Source organism: Aspergillus flavus, chromosome 5 (assembly GCF_009017415.1).
Source record: "Aspergillus flavus chromosome 5, complete sequence".
Classification (NCBI taxonomy): Eukaryota; Fungi; Ascomycota; class Eurotiomycetes; order Eurotiales; family Aspergillaceae; genus Aspergillus; species Aspergillus flavus.
Genome location: NC_092408.1, coordinates 1,221,123 through 1,248,108, shown reverse-complemented (window position 1 = coordinate 1,248,108; position 26,986 = coordinate 1,221,123). Strand labels below are relative to the sequence as shown.

Here is a 26,986-nt window from a genome sequence, read left to right as displayed (position 1 = left end):
TGACCCCAACAGTCCAGACTCAATATCAGTTCCATTTCTGGTTATCTTGACGCGATAATATGACCACACTTCATTCATCAGAGCTATCTCGTATAAATCTCGCTATTCAACTTGGAGTAGTGCAGGATGAGTACCTCAGACATTGGCAAACTATTCTATCTCTTCCGCCTTCATTCCTGCCTAGCCTAATGGCTCTCTGCATCAAACTCCTTCCAAATCCTATCGAGCGCCTCATGCCTCTTTAACGCCCAGTCAAAAGTGGGATGCCACTCATTCTTGCGATAGGCTTCATACAGACGGGCAATATTCTGAGCCGGTACGGGTAGCTCATCCCACTCATCTGCCTCCGGTAGTATCTCCTCTACCGTGTTTGTCTCATTTCTCGCGATCTCCAATTTAATTCCCGGGCCGCCGACATTCAAAGACACCAACGGGGAGGCCAACCGCAGCCAACCCTTTTCTCCTTGAATACGCCAGTCTAGTCGAGGCTGGCCTGGAAACTCCTTTCCAGCATGGAATTTGACAGTAACTGCTGCATCGGAAGGCTCAACGGTGCCATAAGCGAGAATCTGATCCGGGACAGTATTGCGAGCGCCCGCTTCGATGACCTTGCCGGTGTCTCCAACGCTGTAGTCCTTGATATCTATCGTCGGTCGGCTGATTGACGAAAAGCTCCTGAGAGTCTTGAATTCCCCGAGGACTGGAAACCGTGTTAGTATCCAGCCAAAACATGTCCTTCGGGCTACTCACCGGCAGCAATGTACTCCAAGCTGTGACCAACATGGATAGTAATCGGATTTCCTCCAATATCCCGGTCAAGAAAGTACCGTACGTTCTTGCTCTCTGCATCAACGTTATTGCCAAATGATCCGGTGATCGTACTAGCCAGGACGCGTCCTATCTCCCCGCTTTCGATAACAGATCGCATCTTACGAATAATCGGCGAAAAGGCGCCCTGTATGCCTACGATGGTACGCGCATTATGCTTTGTCGCTAGAGTAGCCATCTCTTGGGCCACCTCGAGATTACGGTCTAGTGGCCATTCGACATAAACTGCCTTGCCAGCGATGAGGCTAGGACGCACAGTCAGAAAGTGTCGGTCAACGCGGACACTGCAGACCACGAGGTCCACATCAGGGTCGTTGGCGAGATCTATTGTCACCATGAGTATTTTCTCACTACACGTGTATTAGGGACTGACCTTGCGGGTCACCGTAAGCCTTGGTTTCGTTCGGTAGGCCATATTTCTGGATTGCCGTTTGTGCAGACTCCACGGAGCTATTCAGCAGCGCAACAATTTCAAAATTGGGAGACTTGGTGAGGAAGGGCAAGTGGGCGTTAACAGACCACGAAGTGCCCTCATAATTCTCTCCCGAAGCACTAGGCAGTCCGATCAAACCGACTCGGATAGGAGACATGTTCTGTTAATTTGTGATTATTTTCACCGTAATTGTAAGATGTGCTCCAGGTCTTCTAAGTCCATGGTACATTTTAAGTGGAAGAGGAATTCCTCAACACTATATACACGCCGAAAATATCGGGGCTCGGATAGAATTGCTCTATTATAAATCAAACTGAAGGTTTAATCTAACCGGGAAATCTTGCACGATCGTTCTGCTTAGAAATCAAGGGCACTGAGCTGCGTTTACTCCCTTACAATACGCATTTAATTATAGTCACCGGGCTTTTATGAGCCACCGTGGCTTCCCTCTGCCGGATACCACTGCTTTTGGTGAGTGTGAAGGAGTAACCACATTATCACCACCAAGTGTCCGAAATTCTTCATCAACCACCCAATCAGCTAGGTTCCAATATTATAAAGATTCTCTTCAGGCTACCCTATGTAGCATGTATTCATTCTCAACACAGTGCCTTATCGATTGCCCGCTGTTATGTACAAGTCCTGCCAGTGACACGTTTGTTTGAAGCCCAACACCCGCTTCAACTTCCTATTCGTGACCGGAGCCTCCCTAGCCTCCATCTGCCTCGTAATCGGTATGTTCGGACACATCTTCTCTAAGAACGCCATAGTCGACTCGGCGAAATTAGTAATATCATCATTGACCGCATTAAAAATCTCAAACCCTAGCCCATCCGTCACCAGACATCTTTCAAACATCAGTCCAATATCTCTTGCATCTGTATATGCCCACCCATGCACTTTATACTCCTCCGGCCTCTCCACATATCCATCGAACTTCTCTTGGAATTCATCCGGCGCAACCACCGCTCCTAATCGCATGACATAAATATCATTGCCAAACCGTCGCGCAAAGCTCCGAGCCGTACGCTCCCCACAGACCTTAGACAAAGCATACACATCCATCGGATTCGCATCAACATCCTCATCCACGGGAAAAGATGGATAATCGACATCCCCTTCTGCATAGGTAACACCGTACACGGTTATGGAGCTCGCCAGGACGATCTTCTTCACGCCGATCCGGCAGGCCGCTTCGATCACGTTGTAAAATGAGAGTACATTGACTCGGTATGTCTCTGTATCAGGGACGATCATGTTGCGCGCGTATCCGGCCAGATGGATGACGGCGTCGGGGACTTGCTGATGGGGTTCGCGAAACGGTTCGGTGAGGCGGAAGTGTGAAAGGAGGGCGCCGTGGACTTGGCCATTGTCTGTGAGGTCTACCTTCAAAGTGTGGACTTTTTCGTTTAGTGGAGGTGGGAGCGGGTTCAGGTCGAGGTTCAGGATGGAGTAGCCCTGGGCTAGAAGATGGTGAATGACATATTGGCCTGCTTTGCCGGAGCCGCCGGTTACGATTATTCGCTTAGACATGGTGTGATATGAGGTGGTGACGGTGGATCCGGGAATATCGACCTTGGTAAGAGGTTATTGAGGGGATTGTGAGAGTATTGATGTCCTCAGAGAAATCTTGCTGTTCGCTCTGATGGTGGATATATGCTTTTCCATCCATTGCGGGGCAGAGCGGGGAAAAGAGCTTGGGTGAATATGAGCCCTACATTGCTGTTAGATCGACATACATCAATGCAGTATATTCCAGTAGTTAGCGGATAGATCTCCATGTTCATGGGTCTTACGATAAATGTCAGGTATACCTGCACTCCGTCCTTTATGGCATTCACTTCATTGTTTACATACATGCAAGATGCGTTCATATTACTCACTGGAAGAGGGCCACCAGGCAGGTCCATGGGAATGAATGAGAGTACAAACAAAGGCTAAATGAGAGTGAACGAATTACAACGAATCTTCCAGTAGCAGGTACCTGCTGATAGACAGTACATGTGCTTTAACACAGCACTGAAAAGTTCAATACTCTCCGCCCCGTTAACAACTCTATTCCCAGCCAATAGAATAAAGCTTTATATAGACAAGCTTAAATCTGAGGAGTCAACACTTTATAGTTTCTATGTTTAGTTATATTATATAGAGCTCAAAAGGATATCAAATAGTATATTATTCTATTCAACTACGCGCGTGCATATATATAATATGCTTGTGTCCCTTACTATTGCAAAAACAGTAGGCGGTAGGACGGGTACACCCCGCCCCCCGCACTAGGGGCGTGCCAAAAAGTCATTACCTCCACTGTACTTGACGTGTTCATCTACAGATTGGAAGAGACTCTCAAATATCCACCCCATACTGATCATCGCCAGCCACCTGATCGACAATGTCCACTTCCACTCCCACACTGACTGTCTACGACATCCTGATGCGCGAGCCCGTATCGGAGAACGCCTGTTCCCCCAACCCAACAAAAACCCGCCAGACTCTAAACTTCAAGTCCGTCCCCTACAAAACAACATGGATCGACATGCCAGACATCGCCAAAACCCGCAAATCGCTGGGTATCCCCGCAGGCCGCAAATTCGCCGACGGGAGCGAATTCTACACCCTCCCTGTACTGGTTGACACCGCCACAAACTCCAAAATCGGCGACTCTTTCGATATTGCGGTGTACATGCACGAGACGTACCCCAGTGTGGGCGGAGACTTGTTTCCTCAGGGTGTAGAGCTGGATTTCCGGACTAGCAATACGGCTATGCTAGTTCCGCTTTCTGAGCTTAGTGAGGTTGCGAGACGGGAGAGGTACATCCGCTATGCTGAATTCAATACGCATGTTGACGCCGCGTTTACGGCGCACACGATCCTCAACGTCATGGGGTTACCGTTTAACCCGGAGACTGCGGAGGCGTCGAAGGCGGAGTTCTGTCGGCGGGCGGGGATGCCCTCATTTGAGGCGTTCAATGTCACCGGCGAGGCGAGACGGGGGATTATGGACTCGTTTGAGAAGACGCTGGGGGATCTGGCGAGGTTGTTTGTCCGAAATCAGACGGGACCGTTTATCTTGGGGGATAAACCCTGCTATGCGGATTTCATTGTGGGGGGTTGGTTGAGGATGTTTAGTGTTTGTTTGCCGCGGGAGGAGTGGGAGGAGGTGAGGGGGTGGCATGGGGGTGTTTTTGGGGAGTTGTTTGATGGGTTGAGGGGGTTCTATGAAATTAAGTAGGAATGTAGGTCTGGTAGATATATCGCTGAATAGATTGTAGTATACTGAAAGAGCGCTACAGTTACTCTATTTGGTAGTCAACTAAAAGTAGGCAATTCCACTTGCCCCGTGACCTGGGCTATGGCGGACTAAATCTAGCTAACGGGCAAAACTTTGGATTATCAGATTTTTTACTAAAATCTTGCTGTTTTATATTTGGCTACACGTTATTTTTTAATTCTACTTTTATAGAAGCTTTATATTATGATAAAAGAAAAGTAGATTAAAGAGTAAAAGAGGATAATAAACACGTAGACCTATTATTCTAGAAAAAAAATAGATTTTCGAGAAATTGGCCACTTTTGGCGCTATAGTGCGACCTGGGGGTTGTTAATTGGGGGACGGCCAAGGGGACGGCGTGATGGATTAATCAGAGGCGTGGAGAGCGCATGGGGCTATGTTATGATACATGACACGCATAGCAGCGGGCGGGGCGGAAGCGGAGCGGATGGGCGACACATATTACCACGTAGTATTCCGCGTCTTCTCTCTGCCACACCGAACTTGGTCCTGAGTCCCTCGTCTCTCGCAAGCTGAAGTTCTCGGATCAGATCAAACCATTGTGTTCCAAGAACCATTCTGACTTTGACACGACCTCGTGTTTTACTTCTTCTGTAGGTGATATGAAATCCCGCAGTTGTCTCTAGGTTTCCAAACTGCCTGATAAAACATTTCCGTAGAGATATACAAACCAAGCAGCCCTTTTCCACAGCAGCCGAGAATGATTGGATGTTGTCGTGGTGCGTTCCAGTGAAGCTGGACTCGGGGGCTGATAACAATACCTTTTCGAACATTCTAGTACACTTATTACTTTCAACAACAAATACATAACGAGGAAAAAAAAAAAAAAAAAAAAAAAAAAAAAAAAAAAAAAAAAAACCAGAGTAAACGCCTGCAATTATTCAAAAATCCTGGTCTGATGCACAGGGGTAGTAACACCTGGCGACCCCCAAAAGAACGGCGTTCTGTGCTTCCCGCCTTTTAACTCCTGCCTCTGGTTCTGTCTGCGCAGTTCTTGTTCACGAGCACGCATCTGTTTGCTTCGCTTCCGACTTCGACGCTGCTGGCTCCTCCGGTCTAGGGCAGCGTTGTCCGCGCCGAAGAGTTTGCGGAGCCAGTTTAGCATGGTATTCTCCCCAGAATTAACCGTAAATGTTCTCCTTCCTGGTTTGGCCACGGAAACAGCCAGCGTGTAGAGTAAAGTGGTAGTAATAATTATACTGAAAGTATGGAATTAGTTAAAGAATTATTTTCCTTGTGGAGTTTTGTTATCCTTGGGCTTGAGTGTTAATATGAGGACTTACCGTGATTGAGTTGTTGTGGCGAGATGGTAGCAGATAGGAACTACTCGGCAAACACTGTTTCTAGCCTTAGCAGGCTTGGGCTTCCCTTGAATTTATTATGTTATGGACTAGTGGTCAGTCCAGGTGAATGATGGGGCGTAATCTCTCCCAGTAGATTTGCGATCATGTGACACGTATGCCGTGGTGAGGGAGATTACGCGACACTTAGGTGACTGCCTGCGGTGGTACGGCGTGCGGAAGCCCTAATTTATTCACCTTGGGGGGCTGCCAAGTCAAAGACAACGCTGTTAGTGTCCGATGCGGAGCATTTACTGGAATATTCATCTTTCTGGTGTGCGAAGAATTATACAATATTGATGGTTTGATTTAATATATTCTTCTTCTTCTTTCCTTTCTTTTCTTTTATCAATAGCGCCCGTTGACGGCAGAGATCGGTGACATGACCCGACTCCTTGATCACCGACCCCGTTCATCAATAATGCTACTGACTACTGACTACTACCAACCCTAGTATCCCTGGACTTGCGTCAAAACTGCATACAGTTTTGGATACTGCCACTTCGGAGTGATCCAGAAAAAGAATCCCAAAACCCAAACATACCCCACAACCCTATTGGTAGTCTTCAACAATACCGACCAAATATCCTTATCATGATCCGCACGATATCCCTTCACGCGCTCCAGCCTGCGCACCACAAGCAGCTCCAAGGCACTGGCCATGAAGTTGGCCACGAAGAAGAGCAGATCGTCGTGCGGATGACACGGCTCGCCTGCCTGCCAGTCGGCAATCACATGGCACAGCCCGGAGAGCAAGAACGTCCAGAATGCGACGAAGATCTTCTCGCTTCGGCATCCTGGTGTCATGCCGATGAGACGGCGGGTGACCTGTGTTCCGGAGGAAGCGCAGCAGGAGACTGTGAGGCGGTGCCAGAACTTCGTCCAGAAGCGGCGGATGCTGCATGCTTGAAGGGGGCTGCCGAAGAGGGGTTGCCATTCATTGGGGGTGTCGAGGCGGAGTATAACACTGAAGATAATGGAGAGGAGGGCGTTGCAGAGGTTGAGCATGAGGTAGGCAGTCTAGATCTAGTAGATGGAGAGGAAGAGGCGGATTTGGATCTCGCGGAGTGTGATGGGATGATGGTTGTTGTGGAGGGGTAGGAGGCGGCGGAGGAAGACTTTGCGAGAGGGGGCGAAGTCTTGCGCGGTGAAATTGAAATAAAGTGGAACTAGGGGGCCGATAATAAAGAGCTGAAGGGCCCAGCAGAGGATGATCTTGGCGAGTCGGTGAAATGTGAAACTTATTCGACTGGGGGACGAAATGGAGCGCTTGTATCGTGGTGGAAGTCCAGTGCTCATGCGACGCTGTGGATCGTTCCAGATCTTGTATATCGCGAGCCATGGAGATGCCGTCTGGGGCACTCTTAGTTGGTCAAAGTAGCGGACGGCTGCTGCATGTTGGATCCAGACGCAGGCGAAGAGCGCCCACAGCACGTTCATACCGGTGAGCCATGTTAGGTAGGGGCTCGTATGCAGTGAGAGGATCGCGCTGCCGAACAGCAGTGGCGAGAGATACAGTCGACCTCTATATGGGAGGTGGAGGCAACATAGAATAATGCGCTTGAGCAGGCGAAGAGCGCTGGGAGGATGAGGCACTTCAGGAACAGCATGAGGTGTTTGGAAAGTTGATCGGGGACACTGAGGTGAAAGAAGTCAAGCGGTGGGATATAGATGTCTGCAATAGGAGTTAACCCTTTGTTCCACTAAATTCCCTTCCGTTCCTACCAATTGGCCGAACTCTGCCTCGTATCCTGTAACAGAGCCGAAAACCTGCACCTCTTTAGCCAGGGCCCATGCCCATCACAGCCAACATGGTGCAGAATAATGCAACAAGGCGCCCATTTATGGCCCCCAACTTTCAGATAAACGTTAGTGGAGGTTCATATAGTGCTGAGACAAGCTGCTAATAACTAGATCCTTCGGGCTGTGGGTCCTGGTGTTGGCGCACTTAGTCATGACTCATGACCTAATGCTTGCAGAGCTACATCCGTTTATCCGAACCTAACGCCGTAGTTGAACTGCACAACAATTGCTACCAATCCTTACATTCGGTGGAAATAAGAGAACAAGAGCATCAATAGGTGGCATTTCAATATTATCTCCCTCATAGGGTTCATAATGAAACCATACTCTATTGCGACCCCAACGTGCACGCCATGGAAATTGAAGAATGTGGAGGTATTTATGCCTCTATCGCTGCGCAAGGAATTGCCCACAACCTGCTGGACTCTCTTGACTATTGCCTGTAAGGCAAGGTGGCAGGTATCTGAGGTACTAGCCGAAATTTCTGGTCGTATCCACCGACTCAAATTAGAACCCATCTAGTTAGAGACATGGTAAATGAACGATAGCCAGGTTATAAAGAAGTGTAGGCAAACGCTAAGACTAGTGCAAGGAAGTTATTGTTAGGCGCACTTAATCCAAGCCCTAGGAGCGCATTAGTCGGGACGGCATCCATCGGTGGATAGACAGTATGACACCTCTTTCGTTTCTCGGACTGTCTTTCTCTCATCAATCGTAAGTCCAGCATGAGTAAGATCTTTTTCCATGTCTCTGCATACCTCTCGTAGTTCGTCAGGTGACGAACCATAAACAGTGTATGTAGTCAGTGAGTATCTAAGGCCTTCAGCTGTGAGGATGTTAAACTTGAAAGACGTTAACAGTTTTATTAATGTCTCTATTATTAATAAAGAATTTTTAATATTATTTTTTATATTTTTTAAAAATATTTTAATTAATTTATTAAATTTTTTTAAGTTTAAAAGTAAATTTATAAAAATCTATAGATTTTATATAAATGTAATCTTATTAGTATATTAGTAAGATGGTCCAGTATATTACGCTTGGTAAACTTAGTAAGTTTTTATTTTGTCTGTTAGCTAGATTTAGTCCGCTGTACTGGGCGGTGGCAGTATCAAGAACTAGCTACATACAGACTAGTGTGATATGTATGAAGATGGAAAGAGCAGAGAATGAATGAAAGAAAGCATCATTTGTGCATTTGCTTACTGATCAACCCCTTACTTTGAGGTTGACCGATATAAGCATTCTCGTAGAACCTCAACAAGGGATATGCTCATGGTACAACGCGATCTGAGATTATTGCCTGAGCCTTTCCCTCCCCCAGTCGACTATGCTGTCTGTACGCGTGCGTGGCACGCGTCTAGCTAGTCGCGTGACCAGAACTTCCCTCTCACAGACCCAGGTTAGGAACTTCCACTCCAGGAAGGACACAGCTCCAGCTATCAACAAGACATGGAGGTCCTTTGCCATTGCCGGCGCGGTTAGTGCACCGGGCTTCTGGTTGTTGACATCTACGCGCGACGACGATGTGCCTCGTCTGGAGGCTCCGCCAACCGGGCACTTGGTGGCCGAGCCCGGTCCTTCGAAAGAGGAAGTGACGCGTATCATCTCTCAGGATGCATATTCATTTCCAGTCAGAAGTGTTACGGGAGTGAACAGGTACGATGGCACACAACTGGCGTCCAACAGCCTGTGTGAGGACCGGTTCACCCATGGCATATTCCCATCCCCGTTGAATGATGGCACCCAGTGGATGGCCTGGGCTGTCTTCGACGGACATGCTGGCTGGCAAACCGCAGAGCTGCTGAAGGATCAACTCTTGCTATTTGTGCGACATAGCTTGAGTAAAGTTAAATCAGCATCCACCGGTGAAAAGTCCATGCCCGACGAGGTGCTCCAGCACGCAATCGTCAAGGCGTTTCTGGACTTGGATGATTCGATTGTAAAGACAGCCCTGCAAACTGCCCAGAGTAGTGAACCGCTGCAGGATAAGCTGAAGAAGCTCGCTCCTGCTTACGCTGGTTCGTGCGCTCTACTCTCCATGTACGATTCGGTCACGGGCTCATTGCACGTGGCGTGTACTGGAGATTCCAGAGCGGTTTTAGGCCAACAAAAGCCAGATGGCACATGGGAGGCAATCCCATTGTCAGTTGACCAGACTGGTAGCAATGAAGATGAGGTTGCGCGGATTAACCAGGAGCACCCGGGCGAAGAGAACATAGCGAAGGATGGGCGGATATTAGGGATGATGGTCTCACGAGCTTTTGGTGATAGTCGCTGGAAGTGGTCTTTGGACTTACAGCAGGACCTAAAACAAAGGTTTGGTGGCCCTTTACCCCTGACGCCAAAGTACGACGTTCGCACACCACCATACCTAACTGCCGAGCCTGTTGTGACAACTACGAAAATTGACCCGGGTAAGCCTTCGTTTGTCATCCTTGCGACGGATGGAATGTGGGATACACTCTCCAATCAGCAGGCTGTAGATCTAGTTGGTAAATGGCTGGATGCACAAATTCATGGGCATCCAATCAGCCAACCGAAAACAGAATATAAACGTGTCGACTTCGGTGACCTTGGGAACGGCGTGGACTGGGAATTTGAGGAGGGGAGAACGACAATCCAAGATGATAACGCTGCCGTACACCTGGTGCGCAATTCCCTCGGGGGAAACCATCACGAGCTCATAGCAGGCCGTCTCGCTCTCGGCTCTCCATTCTCCCGCCATATACGGGATGATGTGACCGTGCAAGTGGCCTTCTTTAATTGCCCGCATCTACTACCGAAGTAGACCACAGGCGACATAGTAAAGAATTCACGATTATTTGTCTTCATAAATGTTTGCTCTCGTAGGGATGGTTGAAGTCTTGAAGCTCAAGCCTCTACGTATCTTGCTTTACTCGCTAAAAACAAGCATCATACAAGAGGGCAGCCTATCGCATACACGTGGGTATGACTCTATAGAAGGAGTCTCCCAGTACGATATCAACGGCAACGAGCTCGTCTTTACAAATTATAGAAAAGTGTTTTCAGCATTAACATTTCTGATAAGGTAAGCTACCCTCCAATGTACATGAAGATAGTTTAGCTGATGCTCTCCACACAGAACACAAATTAATAACAATGCTCAAAGAGGAGTACAGTGATAGACGCCAACAACTAGTCAAACAAACATTATGCTGTTCTGACTGAATTCAAGGGTCTTTTCAACGACACAAAAGCACCTTCCCCCTTCGCAAGATTTCCCTTGACCAGTTCAGAACTGTACTTGTCATTGAACGAGCCATTCTTGATGACACCGTATTTCACAATATAGAGTTTGGGATCACCGGCAACTTCCACGATACAATTGTGCCACGGTGTTGGTATATGAAGGAGATGCGATGCAGTCGCAGCACTTTCGTCATCACCGTTGTTATCGTCACTACCCACCGAATCCAGTTGTCTGATGGCGCGTACTGTCGCAGTGTCAAACAGTCTGATCCCGAACTTGGGGCCGGAGTTATTGTGGGCATGGATTGACAGGCGCAGACAGTCCGGGAACATCAGCTCAATTAAATTGGAATACGCTTGATTTCGCAGGATCATTTCGAAAGAGACTTTAGTTGCGAGCTTTTTTCGCTGAGAGCGCGATAGTGATTGTGTGAGTGGATGTCGATCTAAATCTTGGAGCATGAAGCGCGAAAACCCACGATACAGAGCTAAAGTGGACTCGTCCCCTGATTCGATTTGCGTACGAAGACTCTCCCCAGAAGGCTGACAGCCAGCTACTAGGATACGACGACAGAATTCAGCGATGTCGTCGAGGTTTGTGGAAAGGTAATGCTGCAGCTTGGGCAGACTCAGCATTCCCACAAGATTTGGTGAAGTCAAGGGCGAGGGCGATGTCAGATCAAACAGGTCAACAAGAGATTGGAACTGAACTTGTTCAGCGTCTTCACCCATGGCTATAGAGATGGCTCGATTAAGGACTTTGAGATGTTCACCATATTTATCTACTGTCTCATCGTCAACGCCGACTGCCATGGTTGTTAGTTGTAGGATATCACAAGGACATGAATGATTGACAACTTACTGCAGTCGCTAAAAACGTGACCATCACTAATGATCAGAATCCTAGCCCCGGGTGGATATATTTGTTCAATTTTATGCGCAAAAGCATGCAGTCTGCGCAAGGCGATTTCCTCGCCCCTATCCGGGAGGACGCCCATGACCTTCTCTGGATTGGATGACTTGCATGGGAACGCTGGAAGACATAACTGCAATGTGGAGTTATGTTGTACGAAGAATTGCACTTTTGATGCAAAATATTCTCGACCCTGAGTTTCCCATTGATCATTTTTCAAGCGATACCGGAGCTCTTTGTCGAACAAATTGACGATCCTTTCCACCGTTAAATCTACCGGAGCCTCGGCTACTACTCGAGAAGTAGTAGCAGTGACATTCATGCGGTCCAATGTTAGGTCCGCAAAGAATTGATCTATCGACAATGTACCAATCATCCAACCCAGTAGAACAGGTTTTAGAATGAAACCAACGATACTCTCCGTATTCGCTCTCTGTCTTTCGTAAATGTCAACTTCCTGCAACCCACAGTCGGCTTCACTCCCAGGTAGGCAAACTCTTAGGCAATGAGCCGGACTTGGGCTTTTTGCCGTGACTGTCGATCGAATCGCTGACCAGGTATTTTGGATCCATTGCGAATGCAGTCCCACGCAGCGGACGAGACCACCGCCAGGAGTTCGTACATATGCCCCCAGGGCTCTTTCATGGATTGAGGGCATTGTGGTTGCACTCTGTATGAAGCTTGTTCTCGCCATATTGACAGCAAAATATGCATAAGTCTTCTTCATAAGAATAGGAGGTGAAGGGTGAGTAAATCTGAGTGGAGCAGGTACAATAGCAAGTCATGGACTCTCCGGGCGTCTCTGGCATCTGCTGCCAAAAGGGGATGCTTGGTTGTGCCAGAGTCCGATCCACTTACTATTGTCTAGGTAATGCTCGTATTATTACGCAACTTGAACAGCTGCTAGCGAACAGCACAATTTGTTATTCCCGAGGCAGGATTTAGAACGAACGTGGATCTGATACCGGACCCTTAGAGGGACCACCTGGTGGGGATATGGGTCCATGTTATTTACTTATCTTTCTCATGCATGACACGAATTGAACCTACACGGTGGTCAGACCGAGCCCACCGTGACTACACTAGGTCTACACTTGAGCCAAATTAGGCAACTTCGTTATTTGATGGCCAGTCACCATGACGCTGTTACGCATTACTCCCGCAAAAAGCAAGCGTCTACGAGTTCTAGTAGGACCAATGCGGTCATCCGTTAATCCTGCTTCAATACTTTGGCACCCCAGAGGACATAAGCGCTCCGTGTTCTTCCCAAAATCTGAACAACCAACGTCCCGCAAGATGGTCATGCACGGCCTCTGTATCATTATCGGGAAAGCCCTCGCGGTAGGGATCTTGTTTCTCAGCATTTGTATCTTCTCGAGGATTGTACCTCCTCGTTTCCCTCGGAATATCCCTGCTGTCCCATTTTGGGTGACTCTGCTTTCCTTGGTTCGTGACATTGACCAAGAGGATATCTACAGAAGGCATATCCAGAAGCCTCTCCAAACCCATGGGGCAATTAAGATATTCTTTGCGGGGCAATGGAATCTGCTTATACAGCGTTCAAGTTATCTCAACGAGATTTTCAGAAACGAGGACGTGTATCAGAAAAGCGGGAACCAAAAGAAGATTCCTCACAGTGTACTTGCTGAGTTCTTAGGTCGATTCCCCGTCTCTCCCTCGGTTGCTCTATTGCTGACACTTGGGCCAAAAGGTGATAACGTCATATCCTCGCGAGGCACGACTTGGCGACTCTATCGAGACATTATCACGCCGGGTCTTCAAGGCCACTTTGACGCAGGGCTTATAGCCGCCAATGCAGAAGAGCTCTGTTCTTCACTTTTAGCATTCCAGAATACAGTTGGCAACTGCGGTGTGCCTGTTCAGAATCTCCTGCAACAGTTCACCATCGCCAATGTTTCCCAAGTACTGTTGCAGGCAAACCACGTCTGTCACCTGTTTTACTAGATTGGTAGTTCATTCACCACTGACTCGAAAGGTCTAGAAACCCACCAAAGGAGACGAGTCATCGCTTCACCAGCTACAACTAGCTGTAAAGAGAGAGATCTTCAAACCCATCTTCATGAACTTTCCAGTCCTGGACAGACTCGGTAAGCTGATTCCGTGCCGTGTAAGAGCCCGAAACGTGGTGGAACAGTTTTCAGCCGCATTGCAATATGGCGTACGGCATGGACAGGGAACGCCCAATGCTAGTAATCTAGGGGCACGTCTAATGGCTGCGAGGGATGGTGGGGTACTCACAGGGAAGCAATTCCGCGACAACCTGAACGTGCTTTTTGTCGCCGGACAGGAGAACCCGCAACTGCTCCTGATTTCGATGCTGTATTTGCTTGCGAAGCATCCGGTAAGCGTGTCATGTCCTCTGAAGTCGATGGAGCTAATGTCACAGGATGTCCAATCCCGGCTGAGGCGAGAAATCGACGCGTGCAGTACGCTCGATCCCTCGAACGTTGCTTTCAGCGAGCTTCCCTATTTGACATGCGTCATTTACGAGAGCCTCCGCCTCCTGTCGCCTATATCGCAACTGATCAATCGCAGGACATCGCAAGACGTCATCTTAGGAAATCAGATCTACATACCTAAGGGCACATACGTCGGATACAACTGCTACTCTACCAACCGTGACCCTGCAGTCTGGGGACCGACAGCGGACGAGTTCCGGCCGGAGCGGTGGGGTCAGAGTAACACGGAGATTTCGCAGTGCTACCGCCAGAGGAGAGCCCGTGCGGAATTCGTATCTTTCCATGGTGGCAGCCGAGCCTGCTTAGGGGAGAAATTCGCGCTCCTCGAGGCCCGCGTGGCGCTCTTTGTCCTGGTCAGCAGACTCTCATGGTCACTGGATCCAGAATGGCCAGATCGGAAGACTCCGGTAAGTCGTGTTTGTAATTCTTGAGGCTGAAAACGAACCATACTCGAGGGAAGAAAGACAGGAACAGACGCTGACTCGTAGTATTTCAGGTTGGTCCGCTGTACCCGCGAGCTCTTCGTTTAATTTTCACCGAACGCAAGTAAAGTGGATTGATCTCTAAGGAACAAAGCCAGAGAGGCCCTCTTTCTCTTTTCCTTTCTTTAATTTTAGTAATTGTCTAGGAACAACGAAGTCTGTGCCTTCTGCAGGACAGTTCGAAGAACAGCTTATCTTACGTACGAGAATCACCGGAAATTCTCCGAGGTTCAAAATTGGGCAAACAAAAACTTCTCTTTTCTTCTCTTTTCTCGTGTTCTCCCACTTTTGATTATAGAAAAGCATGAATGACAACAAAAAGAGGGAAACAAACAATGGTCTGTGCGACCATGTGTCAAAGGAAATGTGCGCAAAAGTTCTCTGGTGCTTATTGTTTAATATAGAAAGGTGGTGCTTGTGTTCCTTCGCCCCAGACTTGGACAATGCTTTTTGCTTGCCAAGCGACACTATTATGTCAAGGTCTTGCTGGATGCGCTTCTTGGCGAGCGATTCATGCCCTGCCGAGCCGTCCGATGTGAGGCAATTTGCTCCACTGAATCGAGTCAGTGTAGTCAACAAGTGGTGGAACAGTAACACCAGAATCAACAGGGTGAATCCTTTCATTATGGCTTACGGTCTGCCGCTGCTCGGCGCAGATAGAGTCATACAAGGGTAGAGGAGAAGATCCTTTCATTCCAATCAACGACAAAATAATCGACTTTCTGTCTCATATGACGCTCGTAGGACAGAATTCCCTGGGTATCCTATTAGTTGCCTCCTTTAGCCTCGCTCAACGGCACCTTCGCATCCTCAATCCCCTTCGGAATGTCCACCCAGACGTACAGTAAGCCCGCCACAAAAATAAGCAATACGTTAGGAATCATGGGGAACCTTAGATTATGCGTATGATCTTGAATCACGCCCTGCACGAGGGGATTAATCCATCCAGTGGCAAGATCCAACGTAATTTCCATACCAAAGAACTGTGCTTCGGATCCACAGGGGATGAGCGACGCAAATACCGTCCTGTTATAGGATCGCAGGGCACTACTCGTACTCATGAAGAGCACCTGTTCCACCCAGAACTCCGCGGCATGCTTGTACCCGATCGTGACGTGGTTGCTGATCCCGATACATCCCCACAGCACACACAAGAAGTTAACACTCAGGAAGAAGTACGCCCAGCTTTTGATCGGAACACGGACATGGGGATAGAGAAACAGAAAGCTTAAGCTACCCATACAGGCAAAGATCACGTTGGTAAAGGACCAAACTTGATACACGCCCGACCCTCTCGCGATACCGGTGACCTCGAGGAAAAGCGACTGAGTCAGGCCGAGGAAATTGCTGTAGCCGGTGTTCCACAGGATCCAGCCAATGCAGAACTTGAAGGCTTCGGGATAGTGACGCGCTGACCCGATCATGCGGATCCACCCTTTCACGGCCAGGAGTAACAGATTCTGGCCTTTGGGCCGCTCTTGACCCGGAACTGAGGGGAGGAGAAATTGGCCAATGGTCCCGAAGACGACTGCATGAAACGGTTTAGATACGTGCTCAGGTGTGGAGTGGAGATGGACTTACTCGTAATGCAGCCGGCAATTGTAATGGCGAGGAGGTAGCTGAAGTAACCTACTTGCACATACGACCCGATACCGTAAGACAGGATGACACCGATGAGCAAGGCAACAATGCCTCCGACGTTGCTTGCAACCAATGCTAGAACACTAACAGTGAAGCCTTTTTTCCATGTACGCTTTGTGTCCGGATCTGCTGCTGGAGATGCAGAGTGTAAACCACCCACCGAGCGCATGAAGATCGGGATATACGATGCCTCGATAACGGTATATACGCCTTGCACTGTAGTGAGCAAGCAGTACAAGGTTGCGAGCCCATTGAGGTGGCTATATTCGGCCTTGGTTAGACCCGCAAATGGCAGCGCCAGCGCGCCAAATAGGAGAATTGAGCACAACATCATGGTTTTACGGTATCCTAGTTTCCGTCGAGTGAGTCAGTGAATGCTTCTCCATGAGGCCTGGTGAAACATGGAGTGGGGATGCTCATACGTGAGTAGTCTGCTACGCCAGCAGTCATGATTGTGACAATCCCTTCCATTGCGCGACCGATGGAGCGTAGATAGAGCCTGGTTCGTTCAGTGGTACTTCCAAAAATATCACGATACGAGACATACACATAGCTGACATAGTCAATCTCTCCTGCGCCGAACTTCACCAAGCATTTAATATGCCCTCGCCGAGCGCAGGGCTTGTCCGATCCCGGCTGATGGCCGACAGTGTTTGCTGCAGACTGAATGGCCGCCGAGACATAGTTGAACGCCATTGAACTGGTTGGGCCCGTCTTAATTCACTAGTCAGTAAATGATGTACTATACAGATGTACTGGAATATCCTCACGGAAAAGCACAGAATGAGGTAAGCCCATAGTGCCTTCTTGGTACTGAGGGAGGCAACCTGTTGGTTGTTGATGGTGGTCTCGCTTGCGTACTCTTCCTCGGAGCCAGCATTCTGTTCATGGGCGTGGATGTTATCCTTATCCCGGTCTCCTTTCACGATGCGATCTATTGAGGACATTTTCACATTAACGTCATGTAGAGAGTGTCGTGACGAGTATTCACGATGACATCTATAGACAGATCGCAATATGCAAAACCAGGAAGGTGACTGATCAAGAAATATATGAGAGAAGTTTGTTTGATACTTGAATTGCCAAGAATGCCTTGGTCTAATGAGATAAAACTATGAGAAAGAAAATAAAGAAACAGACCCAGCCAACTACAAGAGGTCGTAACTGGCTGGCAAGCTGTATGTGCGCGGGATTGAGCACATTTTCATGGATACGATTGTGGAGCATAGCCCTTGTTATTATACCCTGCCTTTTCAATATTGAACTCCACTCGTGCTACGAGGTTGAAGGTGACTAATTAGTTCAATATTATGATTATTATTACCTATTTCTTGCCCTTTCATTAGTAAGTCAAGCCCTCACGGCCTTCATATACCTAGAACACGAACTGCTTTGTTTGTGTGCGGCGTACGGGTTGGTTCTTCGATATCTTGGCCATGACGAGTCCTACCACCAGTCCACCGAACCAGCCATGCTCGGTTGCGAAGGAGGAGGAACCATCAAAACTTGTGACTGCACCGGCTAAATCACCAGCAAGTGCAGTCATACAGCCGCCGCCCTATACGGCCTTCTCTCGCCCGAAAAGAGTGTTCATTCTTGCGGTGGTGACAGTGGCCGGCTTCTTGGGCCCATTGGCAGGAAACATTTACCTTCCTGCCTTGCCTGTCTTAGAGCATGAGTTTCAAGTAAGCGCTGCAGCTATAAATGCAACCGTCTCGGTCTTCATGGCGGTGTTCGGGTTTGGTGTAAGTCTTTTGGCATAACCCTAGGTTGCCAGCGGCCGTGGGCTAACATTTGCATAGCCTCTCTTTTGGTCAAGCTATGCGGATTGGAAGGGGCGAAGACCGCTGTACTTGATATCTTTAATAGTATATATCATCGCTAATGTTTTAATGGCTGTGCTTCCGACGAACTTTGGTGCTCTGGTGTTTTTGCGCATCGTCCAAGCTTTCGGTTCATCGGCTGTCGTGTCGATGGGTGCTGGTACAGTCGCTGATGTATGCAGTGCCCTTTGTTTTTGCCAAAGAGAGTATTATACTCACCGTATACGCAGATCACACAACCCAAGCGACGCGCCCGGGCCATGTCTTATTTCATGTTGGGCCCTCAGTGCGGTCCTATTTTGGGTCCGATTCTTGGGGGTGCAATCGTTGGACAAGCAAGCTGGAGATGGATTTTCGCATTCTTGGGTATGTAAATCTCTTGCCTCTGTATTCCTTGCTGTTCTGATATAAGCCTAGCAATTCTGGCCGTTGTGCTTTGGCTCATCATGCTTCTATTCCAGCCGGAGACTCTTCGAGCCCGAGTAGGCAACGGAAAGCCGTATAGTAATAAAGGCTGGATACTATGGCCACCCACCCCCTTCTCCTGCCTTGCCCCCGAGTCTGAGCGCGGTCCTCCTCCCCCGAAGCCTACTCTGAAAGGCTACTGGCGTCTCTTCACCTATCCTCCTATTGGCATTGTCTCTGTCAATACCGCCATTCTCTATTCGTCATATTTCGGAATCGCGGTCCAGCTTCCTACAGCATTGGAGAATGTTTATCACTGGAACTCGACTGAGGTCGGAGCTGGATACGTCGCTGTTGGTATTGCGATGGTTGTGGGCTCCATCGCAGGCGGTCGATGGTCCGACTGGCGTCGCGCTCGCATGGTCAACGCGCTTGGAGAAGATAAAGTCACACCGGAGGCTAGACTTCGGGACCAAATTGGAGGCATATTACTCTGTGCCGCTGGTTTTGCCATGTTCGGCTGGTTTGTGGATAGGGCAATTCACCCGGCGGCAGTGCTATTTTCAACATTCTTAGGTATGTCCACCTTGACGTAGCTTGCTGTGTGTGAAAAAGAAAAACTAGGCTAATGGCCATGATCTGACTGTAGTAGGATTTGGAATGTCCTGGATCTTCGTGACGACTAATGCCTTCCTTACTGAATGTATCCGCCAGCAGGCTGCCCAGGCCTTTGCGTTGGGAAATATGCTTCGAAACCCTGCGGCGGCAGTTACTGCGGCCATCATTCATCCACTGACCGTGAGGATGGGCTGGGGATGGTGCTTCACAGGGCTGTCGATACTAAATTTTGTTTTAGTCGGTTCAGCGATGGTCATCCTGCGGGTCAAATCTCCTGACTGGAGAAGGAGAAGGTCTGCTCACATGGCAGGAAATTAGATATTGTCAATCTATGACCATGAGATGGATGCATAACGCTCAATAGTAAGTTAGAATTAATTTCATATTACTCCAAATTCACAGCTTCCTTCCAAGACTAGTATGCATATTGCAAAAACGAACAAAACAGCGATGTTCTTGTTTTACGAATACCTTTAGCTGTCATCTTCGACAAACTGCCGAGAGACTTTTATGCGCACGCCATCCCGTTTATAGATCACCCCATAGATAAGGCTTTAGCGACACAAACTAACTCGTATTACTTCTCTCCACACTCAATTAACTTTGACCTAACTTGACAGGTCGGTTTATGAGTTGGAGAAGGATATAGAGAGTAATTGTGTGATAGCCACGAGGTATTGTTCATGCTGTTTAAGCCTTGGCGCATGCCAGTCTGGCCTTCATGCATGATTCATGAATACTGCCGTATTTCTTCTAGCGTAGTAGCTGGTAGTTGACAACCTTGTTTTCTCCTTTCTCTCTCCTGTTCTTCTAGCTTCTTCACTGCTATTTACTGTCCTCGCCGTATGCTCACGGCCATGGAGAAAATCGCAGGCTCGACAGTATTATCTGACGTTGGAGAAAGCAACTCCGAGCTTGGAACCGAAGATGAGAGAAGAAAAGCCCTACTCCAATCTTTCACGCCGGAAGAGGACAAGCAAATCCGAAGAAAGATTGACAGGCGGTTCTTATTTTTGATCGGCATGATGTACATTATCAAAACTGTACGTACCCAGCGTCATCATTTCATGTGCGAAAAATTCCTGTTTCAATACCCATGTTAATTTGCTTTTAGATTGATTATACCAATGCGGCCTCCGTCAAGGTGTTGCAAGTTGGAGAAGACCGCAATATTCTAAACGAACTTAGAATGACATCGGACGAATACAATTGGGTTCAGTCTATTTATTTTGTTGGTTCCCCTCTCACCCCCCTTACAACAGCCTATATTAGCTATTTTGAGCTAAATCCACAGCTATCGGGAGCAAAACATGAACGAGGAGTAACATGTTATAGATCAGCTACATTGTCTTCGAAGTGCCAAGCAATCTTTTACTGAAGCGGCTCACGCCGCGCTTATGGCAGTCGCGAATCATGTTAACTTGGGGTATTGTCCTTGCCTGCCATGCAGCAGCCAAGAACAAAGAGACTCTCTGGGCGATGCGCTTCCTCCTTGGGATGTGCGAAGCAGGCATGTTTCCAGGCATAGCTGCCCAGTTATGCGGCTGGTACCGCAGCGATGAGATGGGGAAGCCCATCATGTGGATGTTCGGCTTCCAGAATACGTCTGGAATCGTAGGTTCGCTAATAGCATATGGAATATCATACATGAACGGGTTATGCGGAATGAGCGCATGGCGATGGTTAGTACCAGACCAAACTGTAAACGCGTTTAACTAACCAGCCACAAGGGTCTATTTATTAGAAGGACTATTCACCATCCTCTTTTCCGGAGTCATCTACCTTGTCCTACCAGATTGGCCCAAGTCACCTAGAACCAGAAAGTGGCTTTCAGAGCGCGAACAAGACTACGTCGAAGCACGACTATCCGAGAACGCACCCAAAACAGCAGACTCCGACTTTTCCAAAGAAGAAGTGATCGCATCACTTAAGGATCCGCGAACCTACGCCTTCATGCTATCCCAGGTTCTCGTCAACTTCTCAGGATACGCACTAACATGGGAGCTTCCCACTATCACCACCAGTCTTGGATTTGCCGGCCTTCCACGCAATCAGTTGCTTAATATCCCGCCCTCCGCAGCGGCTGTTCTGGCGATTATCTTCTCAGGCTGGTTTCTGAAACAGGCATATATCACTCGCCCTGCGTACACTATGTTTTGTATCATGGGGCCGATGCTTGTGGTTTTTATCTTGCTAACAGTCTTGGAATCACGTGTTGGGATCTATATCTCCTGTGTGTTGGGCAATATGTTTTATTCGGTATATTTCATTCCGTTCTGGGCATGTAAGTTTCTCTTCTACAGGTTCTGCATTATTTCTTTCTTTTCTGTTTGTATAACCCGACAGACTAACCCTATCCCAGGGCGAACATCCTCCCTAAAAGGGACAACTGGCGCCGCATTTACATTAGCTTTCCAGTCCTGCGTTGGTCAAGTTGGCGGCGTTATCGGACCGCAACTTTTCCAGTCTAAATTTGCGTACAACGGATACAAAACACCGTTTGGGATTTGTGCCGGTGTCATTGGTGCAGCCTGTCTCGCGAACCTGTGGACGTGGTGGTTGACCAGGAACGTTGAGTGGGATGTCCGTAGAATCCGTCGGTTGAGAATCAAAGAGGAGAGGCAGGGTCGTATATACGCCGACGATGATGTAAAGGTCTATCAGGAACGACAGTTCTACAGTGGGGTTGCAAAGAAGGGCTCTGAGACGAATGCGGTTGAGGCAGTATAATGTAGGGGATATTGCAATGTGATACCTATAATGGAAAGACTATCATAGTCGCATTGTCGTGATTAAGGTGTATAACCAAAGAGTTCCGATACTTGATAAGCCGAATACTTTTATTCAAACGGAATACAATGGCATGACAACCCCAGCTATCACTAGAGCAACTGAATCAGGGTAACTGATGATGTGATAGAAGTGGGGCAGAAGCTAATGACTGCCGTGCTGAACTTCCTATTTTGATTGCCGATATCTAGACTAATGCATTAGTAGCACTTCGGACACAGTCCGCAGAGGTAGCTGCAGTAGTATGAACGTGCTCTGATCCCTGAAGCACGTCAACCGGAGACTATCCTGCATCTGTGTTTGCGGTCGATAGGCCCTGTTGGGGTAGGAGAGGGACGAAAAAGTGTAATAGTTTAATTCAACCAAGGGCATGCCGCTAGAAAATGCATGCATACTACATTTATCGTAGTAAACGTGTATAAAATCCAGACGTCGACCTTGTTTCCATATGTTCGACATTCTCTTATCTACCAATTCTTGCTAAAATACGTACAAGAATGGGAGATACGAAAGACAATGTCATCAGTGAGCAAAGCTCTGTCCATGATGACAGGAAGGACAATACTCTTCACTATGCAAGTCGTGGCCAGGCTCTCAGCGATGAGAGCACTGGTGCTGGCGATATTGCGGGATTTGATGCCGAGTGGATGAGGGCACGAACCTCCCTAACTGCCGACGAAGAGAAGAAGTTATTGCGTCGGGTTGATTGGCACATTATGCCTCTTTGTGCGATAATGTTCCTGCTGAAGAATATAGATTCCGAAAATGTACGAGACCATTCATTTGGTCACCAAAGGCAATACTAACCTACTTTACTTAGGTCGCGAATGCAAAGATCATGAACAAGGGAACAGACCGAAATATTTTGACACAACTCGGCATGACCACGGATCAATATAATCTCGTTACGGTTCTTTATTATGTATGTATTATGATAGGGTGGCATTCTTCGCGCGCTTTGTTGACAGCTTTAGATTCCATATATTGTTGCGGAAACCCCGTCAAATTTGTTATTCAAACGAATACTTCCTTCCAGGTGGCAGTCTCGGATCATGGTAAGCGCTTATCTAGTATTGCTACATGGTACGAAACTAACAGCAGCAGATCAGTTGGGGAATTGCCCTAGCCTGCCATGCAGCAGTCAAAAATAAGGGAGGACTGTACGCGGTGCGCTTCCTCCTGGGCTTAGTAGGACCTCTGGTAATTTGACTCGGTCGTGTTGATTGCTAACATTGTGGCTTAGTTTGAAGCTGGGTTGTTTCCTGGAGTTATTCTTCAATTATGCTACTGGTATAGGCCTGATGAGATGTCGCTACGATTGCTTTACTTTTGTAAGTGAGCTTCGGTCATCTGATGGTTTTGCAGCTCTAACAGAACAAGACATCCTTGGAAACTTCTCTGGAATTATCAGCGGCGTACTAGCATACGCATTCGATACAGTTTCTGGATCTCATGGACTATCTGGTTGGCAATGGTACGCTTTCTTCGTTCCTATGGGGTGCTCGTTACTGATATAAGGATTTTCAGGCTCTTTCTAACAGAGGGTGTTATCACCGTCGCGTTCGGCATATCTCTGATATTCATATTTCCTGATTGTATGTGTATCATCCCGTACTTAGTTTGGTAGATACCGATACTAACCATGAGGTGACAGTCCCTCCTCAAGCCAAATGGCTTACCGACAAAGAAAAAGCGTTCATCCAAGCCCGATTACCAGGCAATGCACCCCGAGCCGAAGAGATCAACTTCAACTTCCGCGAAATCCTCGACTCACTGAGAGACCGCCGTCTATGGCTTTTTACCCTAATATGGGCCTTCTTTACCGTGGGAACGCACGGTCTACGGTTCTACCAACCGACCGTGATCGCCAACCTAGGGTTCACGTATGTCCCCTTGACTTGCTATAGTGACGCTAAACTGACCCAACCAGGGACATTGCAACATCCCAGCTTCTCAACATCCCTACCTCCGTCCTCACAGTCATCTGCATCGGCGTTTTCGGTATTTGGGCTGACAGCTCCCGTCTTCCCCGACCTCTTTACCCACTGTCTTTTCTGGCCGTCATTCTAGCCTGTTACGGTGTCCTCTACAGCTTCCCCAGCAACGGCGCCGTCTATGCCGTGACTGTCATCGCCAATGCACTAGGCAGCGCGTGGTACCCGTTGATGTGGCCGTGGCGCGTACAAACCACGAGCCGTGCGACTGGCTCGGCCTTCTCCATCGGCTTTGTGAATAGTTACGGTCAGATCGGAGGTGCTATTGGACCGCAGATATTCCAAAGCAAATATGCGCCGCATTATACGGTGCCGTTCGCCGTTACGATGGGGTTAATGGCGGGCTGTATCTTGACCACCCTTGTGACTTGGTGGATAACCAGGGACACGGAGAGGGCGACAAGGAGGTTGAAGCTGGCTAGACTGGAAGCTATGAGGAGAGGTGAGGCTGTTTTGGATGACGTTGTTGATAACGACTTGGTGAAGAATAAAGGCGTGGAGAGGCCAGGAGTATAATTGTCTGTCGGTAGGTCCAACAATTGTCCGGTGAAGCAATAGCTCGTTCACAGTGCATCTCTCGTTCGATAAGACCAGCTTCAAATATAGTTCCAGGTGACGCTCATCTCCATATCTTTGCCATCAGCTCCGTCTGGCCGTAAGTATTAGTAAACATGCATAGGATATTGGGGCTCCCTTTTCAAACGTATAGTAAGTCTATACATATCTGGAAATATCCAATCGTAAGAAGAATCTCGATATTTGGTGAAATTGATTACAGAGAAGTTCGTAAAGACTGAAGGGTTAGGCCATTGATATCGGGGACCCAAAACGGGCAAAGTCCGATAATGTCCAAAACCCCGCAGTTAAGGACAAAGACAGAGATAAATAGCAGGGATGACACCTTGTTGTAGTCACTGTACTGCACACTCACCTTTTACTTCTTATATTATTTCTTATTTTGTAGTCCCGTTGAAGTGTTCGAAAAATGTCTCAGCTTCAAGACTACCGTCTCCTGACATTTGATGTCTACGGCACCCTGGTCGACTGGGAAGGAGGCATTTTGGCTGCTCTCCAAACGTCTCTTCATAGAAACGACACTCAATTGTCCCGTGAGCATATTCTTCACGTCTTCCATGAGCTGGAGCGGGATCAACAAGCCAGAACACCAGAAATGCAGTACTCCGATCTTCTCTCTACCATCCACCCTACACTGCTGCAACAACTAGGCCTCCCCACTCCCACTGCTGAAGAAAGCAAAGCTTTCGGTGAATCGGTGGGCCATTGGCCAGCCTTTGCAGACACCGTCGACGCATTGAAACAATTATCGAAGCATTACAAGCTCGTGGTCCTATCCAATGTCGACCGTGAGTCGTTTGCCAAGACCAATGCTGGCAGTCTTCAAGGCTTTCCCTTCGATCTAGTCATCACCGCACAGGATATTGGATCATATAAGCCCGATATCAACAACTTCAAGCACATGCTAAGCGCTGTCAAGGAGAGATTCGGGGTTGAGCCCAGTCAGGTGCTCCAAACCGCGCAGAGCCAGTTCCATGACCATCACCCTGCGCGGAAGGTTGGCATCAAGTCCGTGTGGATTGTACGTCCAGGAGCTATCATGGGCAATCTTGATGAAACGGTCTATGATTGGAAGTTTGACACGTTGGGAGACATGGCGGATGCAGTAGAGGCAGGCAATTGAACGTACAGAGCCAGTTAATGTGGGGACTATTACGTGAATATATATCGAGATGGAAGTTAGCTGCAAATTAGGTTTACGTGCCTCGGTTGGTCTGAACACTGCTCCCGGAGTCTTGAACCACTGTAAACATAGTGACATGGTTGTAAGTCTATCATACAATGTCACAATATCACGAATGCTTCAAGAATTAGAGGGGGAGAATATTGAATAGTGATATGTATGATGAATGACGTCATTTCCCCGGATTCCCAAAAGAGAAGGTCATCGGAAAAGCTGTTATTCCGGATAGGAAATCAGGTGCCAAATTGACCGCTTGTTTTGTCTTCATCTTCTCGTTCTAAATGCACACACACATACTCTCTCTCTTCATGAATTAGCCTCCCTCTCCTGGTTTGATGTCCCCTCCACCCCGCAAAAAGTCTTTACGCTTGAGGCTGTACCAATGGCTTTGGCGACTTCGGAATATCAGCTCACCATTGCGGCTCCGAGGCAGCCTGGTCCGACTACGCCGATTCCATGAAAGCCCCCTCCTCGCTCTGATCCGTCTATTGATTCCATTCCCACAGTGGAAATTTCCCGTTCCGGACCCGGTCGCGCCCATTGATATCCTCGGCAATGTGGAGCTGGAAGAAAATAAGCTAGAGTACTTGGACGACCTACGGAGTATCCCATTATGGCGTTTGCGAGACACCCCCATGCGGTCCCTCTACCGAATGTATGAAGCAATGTTATCCGGCTTGTACGAGGCGCTCGGTCCTGAAACGGAATACTTTTGGTATCAGCGGAACTGGTCGTTGCAGGGTATTCGCGACCCACAGGATGCCGACCCGGTGCGATATGCCATTCTAGCGTGTCTGGTGGAAGAACTTGTCGTTGCTTTCAACTGGCGTCTGAGTTTAGGTCTGCGCCGGGACCGTAACCATATTATGCGAGAAACGGGAAAGGACTCCTTGCCTCCGTATGCGCCCCTCTCGGGGCCGATCTGGACAAGTTCGGTGCCAGCAATTTCCCCGAAAGACCTCGACCGGTTTCCACCTGAGTATGTTTCTGACGACCGCAAGCTCGTGCTGGAGGCAGATGGATTGAACAAAGTCTTTGCTCGTCGAAATATCGTCACGAATGTTGGCTGGCTTTACACCATCTGAATCAGCCACGTCCAATGCCTTAAACATACACCGCACATATTAGGACTGGTCATGGGATAGGATCTGTGGGTCCCTCCCACACATTTT

The 26,986-nt window shown here is 48.3% G+C and overlaps 12 protein-coding genes across 12 annotated transcripts; 7 read left to right on the top strand and 5 right to left on the bottom strand.

Annotated features, from left to right (window-relative positions):
• Positions 1 to 12: 12 nt before the first annotated feature.
• Positions 13 to 1,609, bottom strand: F9C07_2284633 (putative oxidoreductase). Its single transcript, XM_041292736.2, has 3 exons — positions 1,202 to 1,609; positions 751 to 1,152; positions 13 to 700 (listed from the first exon to the last, which is right to left on the bottom strand). The coding sequence occupies exons 1-3, from the start codon at positions 1,416 to 1,418 to the stop codon at positions 186 to 188; spliced, it is 1,134 nt and encodes a 377-aa protein (XP_041147422.1). The 5' UTR covers positions 1,419 to 1,609; the 3' UTR covers positions 13 to 185.
• Positions 1,610 to 1,651: 42 nt separating this feature from the next.
• Positions 1,652 to 3,530, bottom strand: F9C07_2162451 (nucleoside-diphosphate-sugar epimerase). The gene has a single exon (XM_041286288.2). The coding sequence runs from the start codon at positions 2,792 to 2,794 to the stop codon at positions 1,874 to 1,876; it is 921 nt and encodes a 306-aa protein (XP_041147421.1). The 5' UTR covers positions 2,795 to 3,530; the 3' UTR covers positions 1,652 to 1,873.
• Positions 3,531 to 3,653: 123 nt separating this feature from the next.
• F9C07_6500 (uncharacterized protein) lies at positions 3,654 to 4,493 on the top strand (the record flags this gene model as incomplete). The annotated part of the gene is made up of 1 exon (XM_041286296.1): positions 3,654 to 4,493. The coding sequence occupies one exon, from the start codon at positions 3,654 to 3,656 to the stop codon at positions 4,491 to 4,493; it is 840 nt and encodes a 279-aa protein (XP_041147420.1).
• Positions 4,494 to 5,387: 894 nt separating this feature from the next.
• On the bottom strand, positions 5,388 to 7,781 carry F9C07_2222467 (membrane bound O-acyl transferase family-domain-containing protein). The gene is made up of 5 exons (XM_071509737.1): positions 7,490 to 7,781; positions 7,013 to 7,418; positions 6,348 to 6,913; positions 5,837 to 6,195; positions 5,388 to 5,752 (listed from the first exon to the last, which is right to left on the bottom strand). The coding sequence occupies exons 1-4, from the start codon at positions 7,501 to 7,503 to the stop codon at positions 6,180 to 6,182; spliced, it is 1,002 nt and encodes a 333-aa protein (XP_071364336.1). The 5' UTR covers positions 7,504 to 7,781; the 3' UTR covers positions 5,388 to 5,752; positions 5,837 to 6,179.
• A 941-nt stretch (positions 7,782 to 8,722) lies between these two features.
• Positions 8,723 to 10,700, top strand: F9C07_2162436 (pyruvate dehydrogenase). Its single transcript, XM_041286295.2, has one exon. It carries the CDS (start codon positions 9,027 to 9,029, stop codon positions 10,485 to 10,487), a length of 1,461 nt encoding a protein of 486 aa, XP_041147418.1. The 5' UTR covers positions 8,723 to 9,026; the 3' UTR covers positions 10,488 to 10,700.
• On the bottom strand, positions 10,701 to 12,829 carry F9C07_2284627 (putative spore wall maturation protein DIT1). The gene is made up of 2 exons (XM_041292735.2): positions 11,772 to 12,829; positions 10,701 to 11,715 (listed from the first exon to the last, which is right to left on the bottom strand). The coding sequence occupies exons 1-2, from the start codon at positions 12,547 to 12,549 to the stop codon at positions 10,871 to 10,873; spliced, it is 1,623 nt and encodes a 540-aa protein (XP_041147417.2). The 5' UTR covers positions 12,550 to 12,829; the 3' UTR covers positions 10,701 to 10,870.
• Positions 12,830 to 15,409, top strand: F9C07_2284626 (cytochrome protein). The gene is made up of 4 exons (XM_071510711.1): positions 12,830 to 13,479; positions 13,534 to 13,766; positions 13,825 to 14,709; positions 14,799 to 15,409. The coding sequence occupies exons 1-4, from the start codon at positions 12,960 to 12,962 to the stop codon at positions 14,850 to 14,852; spliced, it is 1,692 nt and encodes a 563-aa protein (XP_071364335.1). The 5' UTR covers positions 12,830 to 12,959; the 3' UTR covers positions 14,853 to 15,409.
• Positions 15,410 to 15,551: 142 nt separating this feature from the next.
• F9C07_6507 (autophagy-related protein 22-like protein) lies at positions 15,552 to 17,372 on the bottom strand (the record flags this gene model as incomplete). The annotated part of the gene is made up of 5 exons (XM_041292734.1): positions 15,552 to 16,312; positions 16,366 to 16,773; positions 16,848 to 16,924; positions 16,973 to 17,139; positions 17,196 to 17,372. 5 exons carry the CDS (start codon positions 17,370 to 17,372, stop codon positions 15,552 to 15,554), a joined length of 1,590 nt encoding a protein of 529 aa, XP_041147415.1.
• Positions 17,373 to 17,861: 489 nt separating this feature from the next.
• On the top strand, positions 17,862 to 22,001 carry F9C07_2203801 (major facilitator superfamily domain-containing protein; the record flags this gene model as incomplete). Its single annotated transcript, XM_071509570.1, has 8 exons — positions 17,862 to 18,170; positions 18,228 to 18,422; positions 18,479 to 18,614; positions 18,666 to 19,229; positions 19,303 to 19,451; positions 20,607 to 20,953; positions 21,002 to 21,555; positions 21,634 to 22,001. 8 exons carry the CDS (start codon positions 17,862 to 17,864, stop codon positions 21,999 to 22,001), a joined length of 2,622 nt encoding a protein of 873 aa, XP_071364334.1.
• A 557-nt stretch (positions 22,002 to 22,558) lies between these two features.
• On the top strand, positions 22,559 to 24,806 carry F9C07_2258603 (putative pantothenate transporter; the record flags this gene model as incomplete). Its single annotated transcript, XM_041292747.2, has 9 exons — positions 22,559 to 22,828; positions 22,882 to 22,983; positions 23,036 to 23,116; positions 23,166 to 23,249; positions 23,305 to 23,392; positions 23,442 to 23,535; positions 23,589 to 23,656; positions 23,716 to 23,944; positions 23,992 to 24,806. The coding sequence occupies 9 exons, from the start codon at positions 22,559 to 22,561 to the stop codon at positions 24,569 to 24,571; spliced, it is 1,596 nt and encodes a 531-aa protein (XP_041147413.1). The 3' UTR covers positions 24,572 to 24,806.
• Positions 24,807 to 25,040: 234 nt separating this feature from the next.
• Positions 25,041 to 25,754, top strand: F9C07_6511 (putative hydrolase; the record flags this gene model as incomplete). The annotated part of the gene is made up of 1 exon (XM_041286293.1): positions 25,041 to 25,754. One exon carries the CDS (start codon positions 25,041 to 25,043, stop codon positions 25,752 to 25,754), a length of 714 nt encoding a protein of 237 aa, XP_041147412.1.
• A 395-nt stretch (positions 25,755 to 26,149) lies between these two features.
• F9C07_6512 (uncharacterized protein) lies at positions 26,150 to 26,899 on the top strand (the record flags this gene model as incomplete). The annotated part of the gene is made up of 1 exon (XM_041286292.1): positions 26,150 to 26,899. One exon carries the CDS (start codon positions 26,150 to 26,152, stop codon positions 26,897 to 26,899), a length of 750 nt encoding a protein of 249 aa, XP_041147411.1.
• Between the last annotated feature and the right edge of the window lie 87 nt (positions 26,900 to 26,986).